Source organism: Nematocida parisii (assembly GCF_000250985.1).
Source record: "Nematocida parisii ERTm1 unplaced genomic scaffold supercont1.3, whole genome shotgun sequence".
Classification (NCBI taxonomy): domain Eukaryota; kingdom Fungi; phylum Microsporidia; genus Nematocida; species Nematocida parisii.
Window position 1 is genome coordinate 328,672 of NW_013524648.1, and position 22,275 is coordinate 350,946.

The 22,275-nt window shown below is 34.8% G+C and overlaps 14 protein-coding genes across 14 annotated transcripts; 5 read left to right on the forward strand and 9 right to left on the reverse strand.

Annotated features, from left to right (window-relative positions):
• Positions 1–221: 221 nt before the first annotated feature.
• Positions 222–2,803, reverse strand: NEPG_01356 (uncharacterized protein; the record flags this gene model as incomplete). The annotated part of the gene is made up of 1 exon (XM_013203730.1): positions 222–2,803. One exon carries the CDS (start codon positions 2,801–2,803, stop codon positions 230–232), a length of 2,574 nt encoding a protein of 857 aa, XP_013059184.1. The 3' UTR covers positions 222–229.
• A 19-nt stretch (positions 2,804–2,822) lies between these two features.
• NEPG_01357 (uncharacterized protein) lies at positions 2,823–3,041 on the forward strand (the record flags this gene model as incomplete). Its single annotated transcript, XM_013203731.1, has 1 exon — positions 2,823–3,041. One exon carries the CDS (start codon positions 2,823–2,825, stop codon positions 3,018–3,020), a length of 198 nt encoding a protein of 65 aa, XP_013059185.1. The 3' UTR covers positions 3,021–3,041.
• Positions 3,042–4,120: 1,079 nt separating this feature from the next.
• NEPG_01358 (uncharacterized protein) lies at positions 4,121–5,542 on the reverse strand (the record flags this gene model as incomplete). Its single annotated transcript, XM_013203732.1, has 1 exon — positions 4,121–5,542. One exon carries the CDS (start codon positions 5,540–5,542, stop codon positions 4,121–4,123), a length of 1,422 nt encoding a protein of 473 aa, XP_013059186.1.
• A 42-nt stretch (positions 5,543–5,584) lies between these two features.
• Positions 5,585–7,352, reverse strand: NEPG_01359 (ubiquitin carboxyl-terminal hydrolase 14). Its single transcript, XM_013203733.1, has one exon. It carries the CDS (start codon positions 6,781–6,783, stop codon positions 5,599–5,601), a length of 1,185 nt encoding a protein of 394 aa, XP_013059187.1. The 5' UTR covers positions 6,784–7,352; the 3' UTR covers positions 5,585–5,598.
• Positions 7,353–7,408: 56 nt separating this feature from the next.
• Positions 7,409–7,883, forward strand: NEPG_01360 (40S ribosomal protein S14; the record flags this gene model as incomplete). The annotated part of the gene is made up of 1 exon (XM_013203734.1): positions 7,409–7,883. One exon carries the CDS (start codon positions 7,409–7,411, stop codon positions 7,874–7,876), a length of 468 nt encoding a protein of 155 aa, XP_013059188.1. The 3' UTR covers positions 7,877–7,883.
• Positions 7,884–8,132: 249 nt separating this feature from the next.
• Positions 8,133–9,482, reverse strand: NEPG_01361 (uncharacterized protein; the record flags this gene model as incomplete). The annotated part of the gene is made up of 1 exon (XM_013203735.1): positions 8,133–9,482. One exon carries the CDS (start codon positions 9,480–9,482, stop codon positions 8,133–8,135), a length of 1,350 nt encoding a protein of 449 aa, XP_013059189.1.
• Positions 9,483–9,589: 107 nt separating this feature from the next.
• On the reverse strand, positions 9,590–9,916 carry NEPG_01362 (uncharacterized protein; the record flags this gene model as incomplete). Its single annotated transcript, XM_013203736.1, has 1 exon — positions 9,590–9,916. The coding sequence occupies one exon, from the start codon at positions 9,914–9,916 to the stop codon at positions 9,590–9,592; it is 327 nt and encodes a 108-aa protein (XP_013059190.1).
• Positions 9,917–10,105: 189 nt separating this feature from the next.
• On the forward strand, positions 10,106–11,295 carry NEPG_01363 (serine/threonine protein kinase; the record flags this gene model as incomplete). The annotated part of the gene is made up of 1 exon (XM_013203737.1): positions 10,106–11,295. Exon 1 carries the CDS (start codon positions 10,111–10,113, stop codon positions 11,293–11,295), a length of 1,185 nt encoding a protein of 394 aa, XP_013059191.1. The 5' UTR covers positions 10,106–10,110.
• A 432-nt stretch (positions 11,296–11,727) lies between these two features.
• On the forward strand, positions 11,728–13,010 carry NEPG_01364 (CAMK/CAMKL/CHK1 protein kinase; the record flags this gene model as incomplete). Its single annotated transcript, XM_013203738.1, has 1 exon — positions 11,728–13,010. One exon carries the CDS (start codon positions 11,728–11,730, stop codon positions 12,997–12,999), a length of 1,272 nt encoding a protein of 423 aa, XP_013059192.1. The 3' UTR covers positions 13,000–13,010.
• Positions 13,011–13,279: 269 nt separating this feature from the next.
• NEPG_01365 (uncharacterized protein) lies at positions 13,280–14,677 on the forward strand (the record flags this gene model as incomplete). Its single annotated transcript, XM_013203739.1, has 1 exon — positions 13,280–14,677. One exon carries the CDS (start codon positions 13,280–13,282, stop codon positions 14,438–14,440), a length of 1,161 nt encoding a protein of 386 aa, XP_013059193.1. The 3' UTR covers positions 14,441–14,677.
• A 17-nt stretch (positions 14,678–14,694) lies between these two features.
• On the reverse strand, positions 14,695–15,281 carry NEPG_01366 (uncharacterized protein; the record flags this gene model as incomplete). Its single annotated transcript, XM_013203740.1, has 1 exon — positions 14,695–15,281. The coding sequence occupies one exon, from the start codon at positions 15,279–15,281 to the stop codon at positions 14,757–14,759; it is 525 nt and encodes a 174-aa protein (XP_013059194.1). The 3' UTR covers positions 14,695–14,756.
• Positions 15,282–15,456: 175 nt separating this feature from the next.
• NEPG_01367 (uncharacterized protein) lies at positions 15,457–16,173 on the reverse strand (the record flags this gene model as incomplete). The annotated part of the gene is made up of 1 exon (XM_013203741.1): positions 15,457–16,173. One exon carries the CDS (start codon positions 16,171–16,173, stop codon positions 15,457–15,459), a length of 717 nt encoding a protein of 238 aa, XP_013059195.1.
• Positions 16,174–16,373: 200 nt separating this feature from the next.
• Positions 16,374–19,096, reverse strand: NEPG_01368 (uncharacterized protein; the record flags this gene model as incomplete). The annotated part of the gene is made up of 1 exon (XM_013203742.1): positions 16,374–19,096. One exon carries the CDS (start codon positions 19,094–19,096, stop codon positions 16,433–16,435), a length of 2,664 nt encoding a protein of 887 aa, XP_013059196.1. The 3' UTR covers positions 16,374–16,432.
• A 611-nt stretch (positions 19,097–19,707) lies between these two features.
• Positions 19,708–22,144, reverse strand: NEPG_01369 (uncharacterized protein; the record flags this gene model as incomplete). Its single annotated transcript, XM_013203743.1, has 1 exon — positions 19,708–22,144. One exon carries the CDS (start codon positions 22,142–22,144, stop codon positions 19,718–19,720), a length of 2,427 nt encoding a protein of 808 aa, XP_013059197.1. The 3' UTR covers positions 19,708–19,717.
• Between the last annotated feature and the right edge of the window lie 131 nt (positions 22,145–22,275).

Sequence of the window (22,275 nt, forward strand, 5' to 3'; positions counted from 1 at the left end):
GTAAAATTTTTTCATTTTATAGTTAAAATTTGTCTAAAATTTTTCACGCATTGCGAAAAACTTCAATTTTCATTATAATTAAGATTTAATTAAAAGTTCCCGCGGTTTTGACAGACTCTAAAAATCACCCAAACCCGACAGGACCTCCTGAACCCCACACTGCCACCACTCCCTCTACTAACCCATACACACGTAGACATAACCAATTATTAATTGTATTTATTTCTGTTTAAAGCACAATAGCAAATGCAAATACTTTTCTAATTTCTGGGATGAGAACTCCCTGTACAGAAGAGAACACACCCACCCTCACATTCTTGCCATCTGTGATAATTCCATTCTGAATGATAAATGACTCTGGCAGGGATAGAATGCCATTTATACCATAGTATGGCAAGTATACTTCTACTTTATCAGTGGATATACCCACTACAACTAAATTCATCACTTGCTTCATGATTAAGTACCTAACGTATAACTGATTCGCATGCCGTGCCACCATCTTGGCATTTCTGTACGATCTGTTAACTGAGTCACAGATGCTCTCCAGTCTTGTTTCAGTCACTGGTGAATATCTCTGGTGGTTCATTGCACTGTACAGTATTCTGTGCACAATGACATCAGCATACCTTCTAATGGGAGAAGTAAAGTGCGTATAATAATTCATTGCCAGACCGTAATGTAATTTACACCCTACAGAAGAAGGCGAGTAAACAGCTTGTGTCATACACTTAGTAGCCCATGCACCAATAGTACTTTTCAGTACATCTGTAGTAGAGTACTCCTTCAGGGTAACTGATAATTCAGATGGTTTTAATGGGTTCAGTTCAATGCGTGAATTAGTGTGCTGTGAGAGTGCCACTTCTAATTCCTTAAATGCAGATGCAGATGGTCTTGGATGGACTCTTATTAAAGACTCCTTAGGGTATACTTCTGATATGTACTTGGCCACATGCTGATTAGCAAGTAACATGAACTCTTCAACGAGTGAGTGCGTATCATGTTCTTCAGAGTGTGCATCTTCTGTTATAATATGCTCTGATGGGTTATACGCTATTTCATTGAAATACTTCTCTGTCCTTGCAGATATTCTGCACTCGTCTGAGTGAATCACAAATGCACCCGTTCGAAGCCGTTCCCTCTTTAAAAGACTTGAAATATTCTTAAGAAGTTGGATGGAGTGCAATAATTCCTGTGATTTATACTCTCCCGCCTCTAAGATAGCCGATGCTTGATCATATGTAAAGGACTCTTTCGATCGGATTATGGATTTAGTAAACCTTCTGTCTAAGAATACCACTTGATCCTGGACTATCCGTACTTTCCAGATAACTGAGAATGCCAACCTGTCCACATTCTTATGGAGTGAGCATAAGTTAGTCCCTAATAGAGGAGGAAGCATATCAATCCTTCTATTAGGGAGGTATGTCGTACACCCTCTGATCCTGCCCTCTCTGTCTAAATTACTATCCTCTTTTACAAAATGTGTAACATCTGCTATATGTACACCCATATCAATAGTTCCATCTTCATTATACTTAGCATGCAATGCATCATCTATATCTATACACCCTTCTGGGTCTATACTGGCTATGGGGTACCCTCTTAAATCTTCTCTTTCATTTAAGTCATCGTGTGATACTGTCCAATCCTCATTAGGCAGTTCCTGTACAGCAGATATTTCAAATGGCTGGTCCAGTATGGCATGGTGTTCCAGGAGTGCAGCTGTTTCTGCTTCTATACTCTCCTTCTCACCCGTATCCTTTATTATATACCCCACAGGGTATTTCTCATTTACACTCCATTCTTCTACAACCCCTAATAATACTCTTTTATCTAACTCCAGTAGAATATCTGAAATATCTTCGATAGTTCTTCCGTTAATACATGATAATCTACAAATAACATTAGGAAGATTATTCATCTCAGGCTCAACCAGGATATGTCCACTCTCCTTATCTAAAACCTTTAAAATCCTGCATGGGAATGGTTTCCTACTCCTTCTCTCTACACTTATAACTCTCCCTATACGCGCATCTCCATCCTCTGTAAGTACCTCTACAATAACATAATCCCTATCAATGGCCCTATTAAGATACTCTCTGGGTATACTTATACACATCTGGTACCCTTCTATGTTACACAATAATATACCTCCTGAATCCCTGTCCTCAATAGAAATAAACCCCTTTTCAGTCCTGTCCTCTATCTTTATAATATCCTCTTTCCCTAAATATTCCATATTCTTATCACATACGTACATACCCCTAATACTATCACTGGGTAACACAGAACTGTACACAGTTGATATAAATAACCCCATCGAATATTCCGAGCGTACTTCTCTCTGTGAGTGCACTGATACATACTTATACTTCATATTATGTATATTATACCACATACTCACCATATCATAATAAGTACTCCCTGTACTTTTATTCTCTTCTACATATTTATATATACTCTCATAATAAATATCCTCTAATACGAATAAGTTATACCTGTCTATGATTATACTTAACCTTCTATACGTATTAATATACTTCCTCTTTAACTCCATCACAGCAGTCCTTGTTATAATAATATTCCTGATGGTTTTAGTCTCTATAAATGAAATAAAGTCATTCAGAAATTCATCAGATACGATATAAAATGTGTCCGTGCCAGATTCCTTAATCCTTGGATTAGTGCTCCCACAGCACTCAAATCCACACTGAATATTTTTACTTAAATATATTTGTGTTGGTAATTTCAAGAGTTCTCCCCTTTTATTCTGTCTGTATACTGTATATATTCTATCCATTCAGTATAAAAAAATTTGAATGGAGCAGATTTCTGAATTTATAGACTGTCCAGTTTCTGTGAGGACATACTGTGGTAGTAATTATTATGGTACATTATTAGCTATTGATCAGTACTTAAATATTGTATTACAGAATGCCACAATAGACAGTGACATCAAGAAAGGGTTTCTATTTGTGAAGGGTTCGAATATTCTTCTTCTTACTCTAGTAGAGTAAATATGTTATTTATAAATAAATTATACAGTAATTTAATACACATAGAGTAATAAGTAATATAAGTGAGATAATATTTAAGTATATGTATCATAAGTAATTATAGTGATAACAAATTATAATACATATAGTAATAAGTAATATAAGTGATATAATATTTAAGTATATGTATCATAAGTAATAATAGTGAGATAAGTAATAACATATAGAGTAATAAGTAATAAAAGTGAGATAAATTATAATACATAGAGTAATAAGTAATATAATATTTGAGTGTATGTATCATAAATAATATAAATTATAATGCATATAGTAATATATTATAATTTATACACATAGCACAGTAAGTAATAAAAGTGATAGATTATTGAGTGTATCATAAGTAATATATGTTATAATACGGTTATTTAATACACATAGTATAATAAGTAATATAATATTTGAGTTTATGTATAATAAGTTTTAATAATTTACTTTATTTAATACACATTGTTCCTTGAGTATTATATAATTTACAACACAATCACTCTTATATAATAATTAATACATATTGGTTTAAAAATAATGTATATTAAAATAAATTATTACTAATTGTTTTATATATTCTGTTATTTATTAGTACATGTACATAAAATAATTTAAAAGTGTAATATATTTTATTTATATAACAGGACTATTTACACAAACACGCATAATATTTAATCAGAGCATGGAATTTACTTTTTACTCATCTGCATGAACATATAAAAGAAGTACTACATCCTCTTTGAATAACGGTAATTTAAGAATCTGTCCATCAATGAATGTAATCCAATTAATCCTCTCTACATTCTCGTCCAGATTGTTTAAAAATACTCGGTCATCTAATATCTGTGTGAAGTAATACCCACCGTATGTATTGTTCTGGTATATAACAGCTGCTTTAAGCCTATAATTAAGGAAAGAGTTCTTAGTCTCGGGTTTAAAGGCTTCCTTGCTAATACTCTTACTGCCCAGATGGTTCTTAACAAAAAATGAAGGTAGTTTACAGTATATATCCTGAGGTATTAGTCTAGAAGTAATTAAATGACTGTTTTCATACGGGGCCGGTACACCTTGTTCATTTAAGGATTCACTCGGTCTTTTTGCTGATATCGTCTCTTTCTTTTTTCACACTCCCTGTGCGGAATCGAGAGAGTTCTTTGTATCTTACATTCTGTGTTTTCTCCAAGGATGGAATTTGTTGGTTTCTTTAGCCGGATTGTCATAATATTCGGAATATTTGCAAGGTAGGAAGTTACTGTTTTTATTGGTGCACCACATCTACACGCTTTATCCAGTTGTTTAATAGAGAAGAACTCTGAAATGCTCTGATTTGGCTTTAAGTACAAAATGCACAACTTCTCAGACCTGTCCCATTTCTCTTTACAGTTATTACATATGATTATTGACCGCAGTAGAATATAAAAATGAGTTGTCAGATTCTTCTCATCATCTTCAGGCATTTCATTTTTCTTTAGCATAGACATAAAATTACGGAAGAACCTTGCTGCATCGACATGAGAATCTTCATTATAAGGTTCGAACCCACTATTAACAAGATCTTCAATATGATCGGTAAAAATGTACTCAGTCTTCTCTAAAACTAGCATATTTATCACTTTTGCTATAATTTCATTCACTGCATTTTTAAATTCTGTGTTTTTTTCCGTTATTATTAAATCGTCAAAAATCGGAATTATTCCCATATTAAGAATACAGTAAGAAATGCTTTGAATCACAGATAAAACATACCCAGAAGGTAAATTACTACTCTCTGGATTATTTGATATAAGCTTGCCTTTAGTGCATTCTGTACACTCTTCTTTTCTTTTTATTAGGTCCACTTCTGTACATTCATTACACATGGAAAGTGCCGTGTACCTGGAATTGAATATTTTATAGACTATTTCATTCTGCATGAATATACTGCAGTAACTGCAAAATGCTTGCATCTCATGGTTCTGTGGATTAAAGCAGTTTAAGTTTATGAAAATAGAATGTTCAGTCCGTTCAAAATGCATATGCGCATGACCATTCCCCATTACATTATATCTTTGCCCTCCACAGTATACAAGACCACATGTAATACACAGCCACCTATTCTCACGCAGTGAGCATATGCAACACTCACTAAAATTATAATTAAGGGATATCTTGGATATATTATCAAATACTCGTGTCATTTCTTTAAATACTTTAAAGATATGCATGCACGGCGCATGCTTCTGTTGCTTGCTAATTAAACTTGCTGCTAGCCCTTTATATTTAAGTACTTCAAGTGCCCCTTCAATCAGGGAACAGTCATTGTCAGATATCTGCACGCATAATACCCCATTCTCTAATGCCATCTGAATCGGATACTTTGTATGGTTCTCAAAATTATGGAAGAATGCATGCTTTTCGCATAATTCTGCACCACATGAACAAATAAAATAAATACTCTTATAATCCGGGTCCAGGCACTGTTGACACTTTCCCTGTAGAAACCCTGCCAGAAACTTCATGCACAACAAGATACTTAAACATTTTATAATTTCGCGTATAATCACACTGATACCGTTTATTCATTAGACAATTTATAGAAAAGCATGGTTGCATCGGGTAGAAGCAACTTCTGAATTCCCATTTTATCATTGTCATGAACTAAATATGCTGCTTTTTCTGTTATCCCCGTGGATGGTTTATGCTTTTTATGTACTTTCTCATTATGCACAGACTTTTTTGGGTGCTCGCTTATTTCTTGTGGTTTTTGTGAGTGTACATGCTCCTTTTCATACTCACTGAATAGAAGTTTTCCTAAGTCATAACTCTCTTTAAGAGGCACCTGTACAATATAATGACCGGCTTGTGCTGTTCCTCTGTATATAATTGCTGCCTCAAGTACATACTTTACCTCTTTCCCGGCCACGTCCTTTACTGTAAATTCTGTTGGATTCTCTTTATTCTCATCTATATTTAAACCCTTCCCTACACACACTGTAAATATACTTGGTGCATGTGTAAGATACGTTCTTTGTTTTTTCTTCCTCCCACACTCACATTTAGCCTGTACTTCTTCTTCAGCAAATAAATCATTCACTGTTTGGTTGAATCCTATATAAAGAATAGATGCAGTTTCTTTTTGTTTTGTAATAGAATCACATTCACGGCACACTGTGTGAATCTCCTGCTGAATCTTAAAACAGTCAAATAGTCCTGTAAAGTGGCCCATTTCACTATAACTCTCTATAAGTGTGAGTAAGGCCAAAAAATACTCAGATGCATCCTGCTGTGTACCTACAACATAAACAGGATAAATACTGGAAATTACTTTACAGAACTGATTAACAGAAAAATTACCAGACTTCTTCTTATGCGACCACTCAATCCTCTTAAACACTTTCTTAAACTGACACCCAAAACATTCTTTAGGCCGCTCACACTCTGTTGGATATACAGGATTTACTCTCTCACTGCACTCAGTAGCTGAAATACAGTATGTAATTGCTTGAAGTACCGATGAGATATAACAAGTATTCCCCAAATCAATTATCCCCTCATCTGCGCATACTTTAAAATACGGAATAATCTGCTTCTCACCCTCAGTTTCTAACCTCTGATAAATATCTTCTTCTTTACTGTTAAGCCTCTTAGATATTTCCATTGTGTTTAAAACCACAGATGAATCACTCTCAGAAATATCCGCATTTTCAGTTACTTTACTACTTTTTATTTCTTCTACTTTTTTTATTTTTTCTATTTTCATTTTTTATATTATTTCTTATACGGCCGTATATATCATGACTAATCATGTCATCACATTTATAACAGTATACATCCGCAATCTTTCTAGTGCTATCTATGCTCTGCACTTTTAAATATACAGAATGTTCATTATCCGCTGTATAATGATTCATGGCATGCCCATTCCCTTCTATTCCGTACTGCTGTCTTCCACACAGTACTTTATTGCACTTTATGCATACCCAAGAATTACTATTTATATCACACTCAGTGCACTTATCCGTTTCTATATTTATATCTCCTTCTGGGCTTAAATGTGTACACTTTTTAATTCTTATTCCTTCCACTGAGGGTGTGAATAAAAACTGTCTTACCTGTGATTCAATTGATGATTTATCTATATTCTCATCAGGTGTCTCTACCTGTACGTCAATATCTGGCATTACACCTGTGATAGTAAGCTGTATTCTTGTGTGCGCTGGTTCATTATGATTATGCGAATGTTTTATGCACATTTCAGTTCCACACTCACAGTAAATGAGTGATTCTGTGAATACGTCTCTAAAGCAGAAACTGCACTGGCCTGTAAAGTCATTGCAATAAAACATTATGAAAGAATAAAATATTTTTTTATTTTGTACCCCCAGATGGAAGTTGAGCAAAAAATCCAGCCAGACGTAGAAATAGTAGATGCAGAAGTACCAGCAGAAACAGTTGAGAAAGCACAAGAGAAGATAGTTTTTGGTGTGGCACATATTTATGCCTCACACAATGACACTTTTGTTCACATAACTGACTTGACATCAACCGAAACCATATGCAGAATAACCGGAGGTATGATTGTTAAAACAGATAAAGACGAGAGCAGTCCATACGCTGCCATGTTTGCCGCACAGAGAGCTGCAGAGTTAGCAAAAGCAGCCGGATTCAATGCAGTTCACGTAAGAGTAAGAGCCAGTGGAGGAGTAAAGACAAAGACACCAGGACCCGGAGCACAGAGTGCACTTAGATCACTTGCTAGAAATGGTCTGAGAATTGGAAGAATTGAGGATGTCACTCCAATTGCAGCTGATAGAACAAGAAAGAAGGGAGGAAGACGTGGAAGAAGACTATAATTGGTCTGTCTCTTGATATTTTCTTATTAAATGCTAGTTAGTTTTACTTTATACTGTTTATTATGTACGTGACATATTCTGTGTTTATTATTGTATACGGTGTGTATTGGTATAACCAGCAGACAGGCCTTTGGTTTCTGCTGTCCTCCATGGAGTATTAAAGAGAAATAGAATAAGTTAATGTACAGTTGGCTTATAATAGAAAATGAATGGATAGTATTACGAATCGGATGTATATCTCTTTATTAGTAATTATCTATCTTCTTCCATACTTTTCCTTGAATACTTGCAGGGGAAGTTTCTGTTGAGTGAATTGCCAGGGTCTTTGCATAGCAAATATTTCATTGTCTTCTACGCATATTCCATCTATTACCGCAGATACGTCGAGTGTTTTTATTTCTTTTGTCTCTTCTAGTATTTTTATTTCATTTTGGCATGCAATGAATATTTCCTTGTTAAGTACTTGTACATCCATGATTGGTGTTTTAAATACCATGCCTGCTTCTTCTAATTTCTTTCCTTTTAAGTCAAAAACTGTGAGAATTCTGCTGTCTTTAAGTTCTGCTTTAACACTCTGGCCTACTCCGTAGATTCTGTTATTAGAAAGTCTGCACAGGAAGTATTCAGTCTCTTTACTGGATATTTGCATGTGTTTGTTATCTGTGCTGTTGAACAGAATTATATCTGAACCACCTATTAATACTTCACATTCACTTCTTCCCTCTGTTATATGTGTTGGCACAAAACTTACACCTATCTCTGTTAATACCCACTCTTTTGGTTCTGGCACTACTGCATCTTTATTACTATCTAATTCTACTACAGTGAGGACGAGTCTTTTTTTCTTTTCCATTACACACCAGATACGCCTGTTTATTATCGTATGGTATATAACTGTGCCTTTAATCTGTGCCAGCATATTCACTGCTGTATTACAGTGGTTGTACTCATACGCTCTAACGCCCTCCTTTGTTCGTATAAAGGAAAGAGAGTCTAATGACTTAATATCAAGTATAGGACTCTTTGCTATATGTTTAAAAATACACTTACTCCTTATACTGTCATTCTCTTCATCTGGCCTTTCTACATTAAATATACCCATTTCTTCTTTTGCTGCACTGTACACTTTGTCATTGGTGTACGCCACGGGGTGAGTGGGATACTTTCTTAAAACAAGCCTTTTCTCTGTCTTATGTAAATGTACAACAGTTAAAGTTCCATCTTCTGAAGCGACCACAATATTCCCGTTGGATTCCCGCATGAACAGACAGTCACCATAACATACGTCATCCTGTGATTCTTTTCTGTAATACTTCCCGGCCTTTGTGTAGCAAATAATTCTTGAGTCAGCGCCTGCCATGAATACTTTATCCCCCATCGTGCACATAGTATTCAGAGAACTGTTACGCACGCTTATTGTCTGTTTTACTGCCCGCTGGTTTACATCAATAACATGGAAGGATCCTTCCATTGTACAACACCCGTACTCATCTCCTACGATGTGCACAATATCCATTACAGCTTCAGTGCATCCCCGGGGTTTATCCAGAATAATATCCATGGTTGCCCGGCCATTCTCTATTTTAATAACCCGGCCATCGTACATCCCGAGCACGTACTCATTTCTATTCTGCCCAAAGCATGCAGCACTAATGTATCCAGCATTTCTGTATACAAAAGAACCATTCACAAACACTTCAGAGCCCCCTTCTACTAAACTGTAAATAACCAGCTCCTGTTTTTGCCTGCACAGCACTTTCCAGACTCCTTCTTTTTTTCTTTTTTCACTGCCATTGTAAGAGTGTCCACATACGCTATTCCCTGTGTTAAGGACCCAATAACCAGCACATCGCCGTTGAACTCCATTGTTTGAATGTCCCGCATGCCTATGTCAATCCGTGCAAGACTGAATAAATGTGGGTTACTGAATAGTTCTATCACGCCACTTGACTGTGCAGTTGCAATATATCTATTGCTCACAGCCAGACCAGAAATACTCTCCGGCAGACTTGCCTCTCCTCTGTAGAGTACCAACTGCATTAAAATTTTTTTATCCAACTGTATTATTTTGTATACTTAGATTGGTATTTTTGAATTGCTTTCTATTGTTTTCTCCTTTGCACTTGCTCTTCTCTTCTTTTTCTTATCTTATATTCTTTAAGTCTTAATTTAATATCTGAAAATCTATTTAAATCCCAAAAAATTATAGAATAAACAAAGAGCAAAGATACAAAATGGATGTAAGAGCAATTTTGTCACCAGACAAGCGATTAAGAACAGAGTTACAAAGAAGAAAGATTGCCCTTTTAGTGGGCACTCAATGCTTCATTCTTTTTATGCTTATATTCTTTTTATTTAGACGGAAAAATAATTTCATGGGGGTACCACGACACACTCTCATTTTGGATACAATGTATGATTTGTGTGATCAGATAAACGATGAAGTTGACCGCTGTTTAAAAAAGCCAACCAGGAAGGAGCAGAACAATGAGTTCTCAAAGATAGATATTTCCGGGCTAATCCCCATTAGACTGTCAGAGATGACTGCTGCTTTTGAGCTAAATGGGGATATATCCCATTATTTATCTGTCTTAAATGAGAATATAAATACGAGCATTAGCATAAAGAACAGGATTATTATAAAAAGAGTGATACTTAAAGTAGAAAATATTCCCGAGGAAGAGGAAATATCTATGTTGGCAGATCACCCAAATGTTGTACACACTTATTTTACGTATAGATGCAATTACACGAATTATAAGGGGGTAGACCAGAAATTACTCTGGTTATTTATTGAACCATTGGATATAAAGGTGTCTATTAGGGAGCATGGCAAGAAAGAGAACGAGATTAGAAATATAATGAGGGATGTTCTCCTAGGACTGCAGTACCTTCACAGCAAGAATATTGCGCATTTAGATCTTAAGCTGTCCAATGTCATGGGGTATCATCATAATAATGAGTCAATTGTTTATAAGATTATAGACTTTGGATTCTCTCGGATACTACCACAAGGAAAAATAGAGCAAACGTATCCGAAAAGGTGCTACGGAACATTCCCGTACAAGCCCCCCGAGGTTTGGATATCAAGCATTCATGGGCTTGCTTCAGATGTTTGGTGCATTGGTGCTATGTCGCTTTTTTTAGCGAATAAGAAGTCCTCTTATTTCCAAAAGAAAGGAGCTGCGGATGCAGCAGGAAATACAAAAGACTATGCAGAGTTTAGAAGATTTTTAGAAGGAAAGGTAAAGATTCCCATAGATTCAGAATCATCACCAGAACTAGTTTCATTTATACAATGTTGTATGCGCAGAGCACCTGTTGACAGGCCTACTGTAGCGAAATTATTAAAGCATCCTTTCATATGCGATACTAAGCTTTCCCCTCATGAGGCTCAGAACATTCGGTATAGTATTTAAATAAATATCGCATTATTTATTAGATTTATTCATTTACTGCACTCTTTCCTATGGAATGCGTGTTTTTCACCAGTATTATGCAATAATTTCAATTGTTTATAACCCGAATATAACCTGAATATTATAAATGACAACAGAATAAATCAGGGTTTTAAGCCATAAACTCTAGATATCATTCATAAAATGGTATTCTAATGGGAATATCACTAAATACATAAGTATTATACATGAAATATAACCCGAAATAGTCTAAAATCCCCGGAAATAATACTTTTACAGTATATGCATATGAAAATAACAAAAATATCACTGGTAATAAGTGAATATCTAAGTGCTTAACATAAAATCAGAGTATTAGTAAGCTTACAGCAAGATAAATTTCAGTATAATTATCTAGATACATAAAACTAAAAAGAACAAAAAAATATTTTCATGACTGCAGGATTAACAGAAGAAAAGAATGAAGTACCGAACATTCAGATTGGGGAGGTGATAGCGCACGGTGCCACTTCAACTGTAAGAAAGGGGAAGAGTCAAAGTGGTGCTGAATATGCAATTAAAATAATATTTACAGAGACACAGAATAGAAAGCAGGAGGCAAAGAAAGAGGCTTCTATACACAAGGCACTAGCTCACAAGCACATAGTAAAGATACAGAACTTCCATCAGTCTAAGACGCATGCGTATATAATAATGGATTATGCTGCAAAGAATGAATTATTTATGTATATAGACCCGGGGACAGGGTTATCTGAAGACATTTGTCATTTATATCTTAAACAGTTATTTTCTGTTATAAAGTACATACACAGCAGAGGAATTTGTCACAGAGATATAAAGCCAGAGAATATTCTACTGGACAGTAACTATAATTTATTGCTGACGGATTTTGGGTGTTCAACTATTTATAGGGATGCAAATGGGCGAAGGCCATTAACTAAGCACTGTGGCAGTTCAAATTACATGGCACCAGATATACATTATGGAGAGTATGATGGAGAGTTAGTTGATGTATGGTCATTCGGGATTGTTGCATTAGTCCTCCTTACTGGTGTAGTTCCATGGGAAAAGCCCGTGGTAGAAGATAAAAATTTTGAAAGGTTTAGAATTAGCACGTTCCGTGACTATTCACCATTTAATCTTCTTGGTAAGAACAAGCTTGAAATGATTGAAAAGTGTATTTCTGTCAGCCAAGACAAAAGGATTAGACTCAGTAGATTAGGAGAAAATCCATGGCTATCTGCACCAAATCTTTATATGGATCCAGATGGAATGATTAGATCCCCAGAAATTGTAGCTGCCAAATTAGTTCCTGCTGATATAGCTGCATTTACACAGCCAGATGTATGCATATCTCCTATGGGGAAAGAGTGCTCATCCCAGCCAGTTTTTTTAAGTTATGATACATTTCCTATCGCCACCAGAATTTATAGTTGTGCACTGGTCAGTGTGAGTCTGAGGATTCTCTGCAAGGCATTTGAAGATGTTCTTATCCCATACAAATCGATTGGAACCGTTATTTCATTTTCCACAGTCGACAGTTTTAAGAATCTCATTAGTGGAGAGGTTTTCTTGAAAAAGAATGGGGCAGAAACCCTGATCATATTCCAGAGAACACGAGGAGACTGCATTGAATACAAAAAAATGTTCAATGCCATAAAAGATAGATTTATGTGTAACTTTGATAAATACACAAATAAATAATGTAATTTGCCATAATACAAAGATCCCTTGTCTTTTTATACATTCTTACACCAGAAACACTTATAAACCACTTGTTTAATGAGTATCCTAATAATATGCTTTATATTTCGGGTTATATCGGGCTGTTCCATTAATATTCTCTTAAGACACCTTAAATACTTTCTGATATTTTCGGCTATACCCCAAGAATAATCAAAGAAGTATTTAAAGTGTAATTTTTATAAATAATTTATGTACGCATTTTAAATATTTAAATATTTTACAGAATTTTTATATTTCTATGCTTGTACACGCACTGACAGGTGAGAGTCAAAAAATAGTAAAGAAAGTACTATCAAATGGACTTACTGTTTTACTTAAGCCCATGCCAGTGAAAGAGTGTTTAATTGGTCTGGCAATAAAAGGTGGTGCAATTGAGAGTTCAAAGCAGGGATATCCGAATGGGACAGCACATCTTTTAGAGCATGTACTTATTAACAGGATCCCACGGGGTGTAAGAGACAAAATGAACATAAATGGGAAAACATCACAAACACACATTTCAGTGTATGGGCACACCAAAGAGAACAGTTCAAGAGTACTTACAAAGGAGTTATTAAGCAGTATATCACACCCAGTAAACCAGAAGAGTATTAATGAAGAGGTACCAAGAGTTCTTAAAGAAATAAGTATGGTAAGCGGAACACATTCAGACCAACAAGAGAAATTTATTACAGCTATAACAGAGGACTCACATTTACTCAACTCATCTATCCTGGGAACTGAAGAGACCATTAAAAATATCAGTAAAGACCATTTACAAAGATTCCTTAGGAGTACAGCAGTCCCTGGGAGTGTACTATTAGTTGGTATGGGCAACATACACGTGCCTGGTATATTGAATATCGCAAAAAGCATTAAGTTAAACAGACCAAGTACAGAATTACTGTCTAATAAAGAGAGTACATCACTCATTCCGAAATATGCACAAGCACAAACAAGCACAGATCCAGCAGCGAATAATAATTTATTTCTAATGGGATATAAATTTCCATGGAATAAAAACATTAAATCATATGCCACGTATTTAGTAATGGCCGATTCTATCCAGAGAGCACTCGACCCATCCTTAGGGATAACAGCTCATTTGAGTTATTCACAGCTAGGAGGAGTATTATACTTTACAATTCCCACTAAAGTGTATAGTAAGCAGGAATTTACTTCTATTATTCAGAAGGCCACCAGGAATATTCAGAAGGATTTATCAGAATTTAAATATGAAGAAGGTCTCATGGGACTGCCGCATTTAGACATTTCTACATACTTATTCTCAATAGGACTAGGCCCAACTTCCACTGATGATTTATTTGATGCGATTAAGTCTATAACTGATTCTGATATTTCTGAGGGGGTAAAGGCCCTTAATATTTCTAATTGTTATACTTCCACTGACAGTGCTTAACCCGAATAATCCAAACTTATTTAAATCATGCACCCATATTTTCAACAGTTTTATTTAAAGTGTGCTGTAACATTGTATGATTTATACAAAGATATTTAGTAATAGAACAGGAGAGTGTGTGTAGTGGGATGATTCTCAGTGTACAGAAGTATTTCCATATTTTGAGTTATTTATGATTATATCTGGGCATGTCAAATATAAGGAATTAGTCTAATTACTGTATAATATAAAGAAGAGAGTATGTTAAACATGTGTGTTTATTATTAATTATGGCAATCATGCCATTACATTATTATTAAATCAAAGTACTATGGAATTAGTGCTTAGACTTTTTTCCTCCTTTCTTCCCTGACTTTCTTGAGGTAGATGGGTTAGAAGATGATTCTGCTCCAGCTGCTCCAGCTGCACCTTCAGATGCGTTAATGGCTGCTGCACCAGATGCCGACTCTCCTGCTGCACCAGAGGCGGATGCTCCAGAAGCCGATGCTCCAGAAGCTGATGCTCCAGTGGCGGATGCGGTTTCTCCTGCAGCAGCTGATTGTTCAGATGCGGATGCTCCAGAGGCGGATGCTGACTCACTTGCTGCAGCTGCTGATTCCTCAGATGCAGATGATCCAGAGACAGATGCCGATTCCTCAGATGCAGATGCTGCTGAAGCTGAGTCCTCAGATACAGAGGATTCGCTAACTTCCTCACTACTCTCAGATACACTTTCAGAGCTGCCTGCTTCCATTGATTCTGATTCTTCCATTGATGCAGATACTGATAAAGTGAAGAATGTGAGTATAAGTAATCCAAATATTAATGCTAGTGTCTTGTTCATTATACTTCTTAGAATCATATCGGTATATATAGACACGTTATTTTAAAAATGATTTTGATTGATAAGAAACACGGCAGAGTCATTGAATACTTCAAAATGGATCAGTAATCTGTTTCCAAGAAAAACCTATCTTTTTTCTTATCTTCTATTTGTTCGTTTATAAAACAACTGACCAAGCACCTGAAAACCTAACTTATACACCAAAGAAATTCCTTACAGCTTCTTTTGCTTTATCTTCAGCCCATTTATCACCACACGGGAATTTATAAGTAACACTGCCACTCTTAGTCTTAGCAATAACTGCATTATAATGTGATCCAGAATATGAAAGGTATACAACAGACCTAAACTCATCCCCAAACCCATACGTCACTAAATCCCTTTGAATAACACACACTTTTGTCTTATATATCTTTGATATAATAGTTATTTCAGGCGCACCTCCCCATGTTGTAGGATCCTGTATCCAATTAGAGTACTCAAATGGTGCCTTCTCTATATACGGAGAGAACTCTTTCGGATTTTTCAGAATTTCATTCGCAACTATTTTCCGAAGCTCTCCACTACTCTTCGCATTCAAAAGATCACTCAGAGAATGAAAGAGACAAGAATTATCACCCGGAACTTCAAGAATAGAAAAATTCAAATCTTTATCGTATAAATCATTCGTGGCTGTTTCTACAGGACCCTTTAACACATTCGATTTTTCCGCGTATATACACTCAAGATTAGAGAATTCTTCTGAAATGAGTTTCTCTGACCGCTCAACAAAGCCTTTTGACATTCCTTTAAATAAAAACCGTTCATCCCCTAATACACCCTCTACTCCATCGTATAAATCTGACACTGTCTTATCACTTTCTATTTTAAACACAAATGTCTTACTGCCTCCTATTATCTTGAATTTCATATACAAATTAGTAATATTCAAATTTGAAGGATTTATTTATTTATTAAATTCTAGAAATTATTAAAAATATTCCGTATAGGAATGACAGAAATCCATAAATAACCCGATTTCAAGTGTATTCATACGTAATCTAACGTATTACAGTGTTTTAAATCTGTTGTAAATATTCAAGTATAACTGAATTTATATTCAGTGGAAGTACTGGAGTATCATGAATAACCCGAATATTTATGAATAGGATCTATCACTTTATTTATTCTTAGCTAAAGTATAGACAAGTAGAATTCAGTTGGTATTTCTGGTAGTAAGTTATCTTAAAAATGAGCTTTTCATTTTTTGAGAGTTTTTTTACTGGAGCCATTTCTTCTAGCTGAGTCTGTTTAATTGAAGATGCTCTGATTAGGACACTCTCCTCTAGGCCGTATAATCTTTTTAGTTCCATGGCCGTCTTTTTTGTCTCCAAATCAATCATAAAAGGGTATCCAACAGTTTCGCTGCTGTACCTCATGGCAGCTTCTATTTTTATTTTCTTATCTATCTCCTGAACAGTTAAGAATGCCAAGTTATTTAAGCTGATTCTTGTACTTGTTGGTTTATACGTGGTGATTTGTTCTACTTTTGGGTATGCTTTAAGAATGCGTGTATCTGGGGTTATACTTTCGTTTTTCACACCGAGCGTAGAGAGGACTTCTTCTGCTGTGACCATATCTGAGAGGATGTATGCATTTTTTTCGATGAGGTTGATATTTTCAGTTTTATCACCAAGTGCTAAAAGGTACACTAGAACCTTGTTTTTCTCTAGTTCTAAATATATCACATTCTCAGTGATTTCTGTTATTTTAAACTTGTCCGATTTCATGGTTTTTTGAAGAATTTCTTGCATTTCACTCTTGGTTGTTTTAGAAGGTACCCAATAATTACTTACGGGCGTGTTATTGTGCACGACTGTATAAATCTTATGGGATGAAAGTTGTGTGAAATACTCTGTCAGCACCTTTACACCCGCATCAAGTACAATCACACCAGAATCACCATTAAACAATTTCTTGAATGTGATATTATCCTCTATTTCTTTAGGTCTTCCATTTATCTCAGCGAATGGTGGTACACTTAAGTTATATCCTGCTTTAATCCATTCTTTAACACATGCATTCTTATTTACCACATGGACAGATTTTATACCTATAAGCACCTTAAGGGAGTACTTCTGTCCCATTGCTGTTGTTTGTTTGATAAAAAGGACGAAAGAGTCTTCTTTCTTTATGTTTTTATCCGACTCTATCGCAAAAATAGAGGAGCTTTTAAGATCCGCAACTATTTCAGTGGGGTTTATCGGCTGTAACTGTGATTCACTGCCGCTTTCATCCAGTGTGTACAGGAGAACAGAATCAATTGCTGTATTTGGCTTTGAAAGAAGTTTTTTAGCCTGTGCAGCCACTTGATTATACGACTGGGAATTTTCAAGTTCTATCACACCCGGGGATGATTTCAAGTACATCCGGCCTGGTGTAAAACATCCCACTCCCCAGTATCCATTCATTGCACTGGGTACGTATATTTCTAGCTTAGATTTGATTGAAAGAAACCTTTCCTTCTCCACACTCTGTTTTATTTCTTCAGGCACAGTTTCTACTATACTATTAAGAAGAGTTTCCATCTGAGAAGTTCTTATGTATACCAAGTAATAAGCATTCGCTGCCTTTATCTTATTCTTATACCTATGCCTCCCACCAAATGTTTCTTGAATGGCTTCTTCCTCCATGCACTTAGTCACATACGTATCGTTAAATTTATACCACTCATCACCCTTTCTTATATACGCATAATAATGTCCTTCAGACATTCCACATCCCATGTGAACATTCACAGAGTACAGAGTATACTTATTATCAACACTTTTATCAGGTGTATACGGAGACAAGTCTAAGTCTTTAGGAAATGAATAATAATTATTCAATTTGTACACTTCCCCAGTCTCATAGTCCATGTTAAACCTCTTCACCTGCAAAAATAGCACAGGCGGGAATGTCTTACAATAATCTGATTTAGTAGCCTCAACGTACCCGTGCTTCTCACAGTGGTATAAATTAGGTGCTTTCAAATGCATTGTACTTATATAATTATGAAGAGAATCTTCTAAAGAGGTCCTTGAATTCTCCATGTACGGTAAGTCCATGACCAACTGCAAATCATTATATTTCTCAGTTATTTCTCGTACACACCCTTTCTCACACCTAATGGTTGTCCCTAACTCCCCATAAAAAGTATCTTCAATATACTTGAAAAATGGAGTGTTTTTTGCTTCCTTCTCTAAATCATCCAATAGTGCTTTAAAGAACTCTTGTATATCCTGTTGTTCATCAATATCTTCATTCTTTAATTTGAACGCATTTGTGAATTCTTTCGTATCAACGTACATCGTGTCCTTTGCTAGCTGATAAAACAATTTCTGCATTTGCACTGTCTTGTCGCCTGGTGGCTGCTTAAATAACTCCTTAACAAACCCTTTCAAATGAAAGAGTGTCTGTATTATTGAGTTTAAGTAGCACGTAGCCCCTAAATTGATCAGTCCTGTATACGGCGTCTCTTTCTTGGCTTCATAACACCGAACAGCAGAGAGTATTTTTACCATTATTTTTTTCTTTTCTTTAGGTTGCACTTCCACTCCAAATTCCAACTGTGACCCAAACCCAAATGTCACTTTCTTTTCTTCAACCTCCCCATCTGCGTATTCAATAGTTAGAACATAATCGGTGAACACTTCAAATGTTAAATATCCAAAATATTCCAAATACAGATAAGGCCTGTCCACTGAAATAAGGCACAATCTCCACGTATAATTATATGATGTAAAATACTCACTGAATATATTCTTATCTCCCCACTGATGCTTTACCTTCCACTCGTAACAATAGTCATTCATTTTATAAAAATAAGAAAATTAATTTGTTTTACTTATAATAAGAAAACTGTTTCAGATTAGAAAATGCCAAGAATACATTAAATTAAAGAATAATTAGATATACAGATATATACAGGAGTAGACAGGGTCAGATAGGCATAGTAGTTATATACAGGAGTAGACAGGGCTAGGCAGGGTTAGTAGTCATATACTGGTAGTAATAGGTAGTCACAGAGTGTATCATACTGCAATGGTAAGTATAGGCAGTCATAGAGTGCACTGGTAAACATAGAGTGTACTGGTAGTAATAGGCTGTATTATACGGTATTTTATTGTATTAGTATTATCATACTGTACTGGTAGTAATAGGTAGTCATAGAGTCTATCATACTATATTGTACTGGCAGTAATAGACTGTGACAGGCTGTACTTATACTAATAGACTGTATTATACTGGTAGTCATAGAGTGTAATAATTAGTCATATACCGCACTTATACTAATTAGACTGTGCACTGGTATACTTCACTGGTATTCATAGACTGTGTTATACTGTTTTATTGTGTTTGTTGTTATTTATATAATGTCAATGTGTAATAACCCGATATAACCCTAATTATAATTATTCATTACTGTACATTTATTATTCTGATAGTTCGGGTATTAAATATGCATAAGAATAAATAAGTACCAGTATTAATAATCCCAATGGGAGTATAAACAGTACTATAATATTCTTTAGAATGTACATTATAGAAATACCCAGTAATAGCACATTACCATTGAATATTTCATGTGGTAACTTACATGAACTGACTATATCCCTTATATGGGATAAGAATGAGTTTGTGATTTCTGTCTCTCTCTCCTGGGTGCACTGTGATTTAATTAATTTATGTAGGATATCCTGTAATTTACTTGAATTGTCCTTATACTTACTCATATGAGTATCTGTTATTATAATACTCTCATTATATACGCATACTATCTGTAACAAATGAATAAAACAATTATGTGGAGATACCTTATAAAGAACCCGCGCACACCAGAATAATCCATAAGTGCACCTTAATAATAAAGAAGTTTCTTGATTTAACCCAAACATATCCCGCATACCATCCATGAATAATGAATTTTCCATACGGAATATCCCAATATCATTTATAAACGTATGTTTATACCGTACTGGTTTTATATAATTATATACACTCTCTGGTATAAGTATACATAAGAATAAGATAATCCTGTGTATGTTATATGTATACGGTATAAGGTGTACTATTAATAAGTATATACCCAGTAGTACAGATGATATACTCAGTAAAGTAATTGATAATGTATGGCTAATTCTTATATACTTCTTTATATTACTATCTAAATATGCGTATATAAATATATATAAGGATACTTTACATATAAATATAAGCAAAGTCTTCCTTATAAGTATATCAAGTACTTGTGATATTATGACATCTCCCGCTGTAAATTCATTCCTTTTTATGCTTAGCTTGCAGTTCCTGTAAAATTCAGATTTATTCATACACCCAGGGAGTATCACACTGAGTGTATAAATAACCATAATTATTGGTGTGAATATATGCTGGAGTATATGTACCCAGCAATTATTACTTATTACTCTTAAGATATTATCACAGTAAATTATACACGGACTCTTCTCCGTATACTTTGCATGATTAATAAGGTACTCCCTTATCATATGCAGCTTATAGACTAAATCCATTGATGAAATATTTTCATATTTGAATACTCCATTTTTTATAAGAATATTTGAGAATAATAAACACGTAATAACCACTCCAATGAATAAACACAGTAGAAGTACACAAATATCCAGTGTTAAAGAACTTCCTTTAAATTGTTTATCAAAGTACGGCAATCTTCTTAATATTTGAAATATCTTAGTGTGTGATATGCGTACTTGTGATTTAATCCACCAAATACGTCTCTTACACTGTTTATTATGGAGTGTACTTGAAGTAATAATCCTTTCAGATATTTCATTAAAGATTCTTATATTCACTGTGTCCTGTTCATTATTACTTGTATTACTGCATAGTTTCATTATGTAATTTATGTGGGGTATATCTGATGGGAAGCATATCCCTTTATCAATGAAATAATCCTTTATGTTCTGTACACTACCAGAATAAATTACAGTTGATTTATGGATTATAATGGCATAGTCCATTTGGTTAAGTAAATCCACAGATGGCTCATGGATGGATATTAAATTTGTACTTTTAAATTTCTTCATTAAGAAAATAACTGTATTTATAATTTCTGGGCCAAGGTTTGAAAAGGGTTCATCCCATATGTTAAACTTATTATTCCCCATAATCCCACATATTATAATTACTTTTCTTTTTTCATTTTCTGTGAGGTTTTTAAATAAAATATTCTTGGCCTTTTCCATACGAAATGCTTTTATGAGTGCATTTACGTTCGGTGTACTTATATTCCTGCACTGTGCGACTGAGTGTACTACGCTGTACATCGGGGTATTTTTATAATTTATTACTGTATGTTCAATATAATTCACATTTAAGAACCATTCACTCGTATTCCTTATGGATAGTTCATTAATTTCATTCTTTACAAATACATCTCCGCATACAGTATGGCCAGAATGAGTCAGTCCAGCTAAGCTCTCCATTAAACTTACTTTCTCAATCTGACTTATCCCCACGAGGCATACGAGTTTTCCTTCTGGGATGGATAATGAAACCCTTTTAAGTAAGCATACTCCATCTTCATTGACTATTTCATAATTATTCATTTTTATTAATGGGGTTATTTCATTATTCATTAACTGATGCGTACTCTTGAAATAATTTGGCAAGTACTTCATGGGTTTACACACTGTATCCTTTATGCGCACGGCATTACCAGATGGCTTACTTGGGCGGTCAAATATTCTGTTTAATTGGGGATCTCCTTGTATACTTGATAAAATATCAGAGTTGTTTAAACTTCCAGTATTCTTGGTTGTTTCCTGGATATTCTCTATTTCTTCATTGTTTATTATTATCTCTTCCTTATCCTTCCTCATATTTAAGCATAAAAATATTTTACTTTATCATCGATTTTTGGCGGGAATATTATATCTACTAAAATCTCTGATATAATTATTTTTATTACTTTCATTAAAATTTCGTTATATTAATTAAATTTTTATTCATT

Bases quoted from the DNA above. Each gene is read 5' to 3' on its own strand.
- NEPG_01359 (XM_013203733.1), bottom strand. From the start codon at position 6,783: ATGAAAATAGAAAAAATAAAAAAAGTAGAAGAAATAAAAAGTAGTAAA.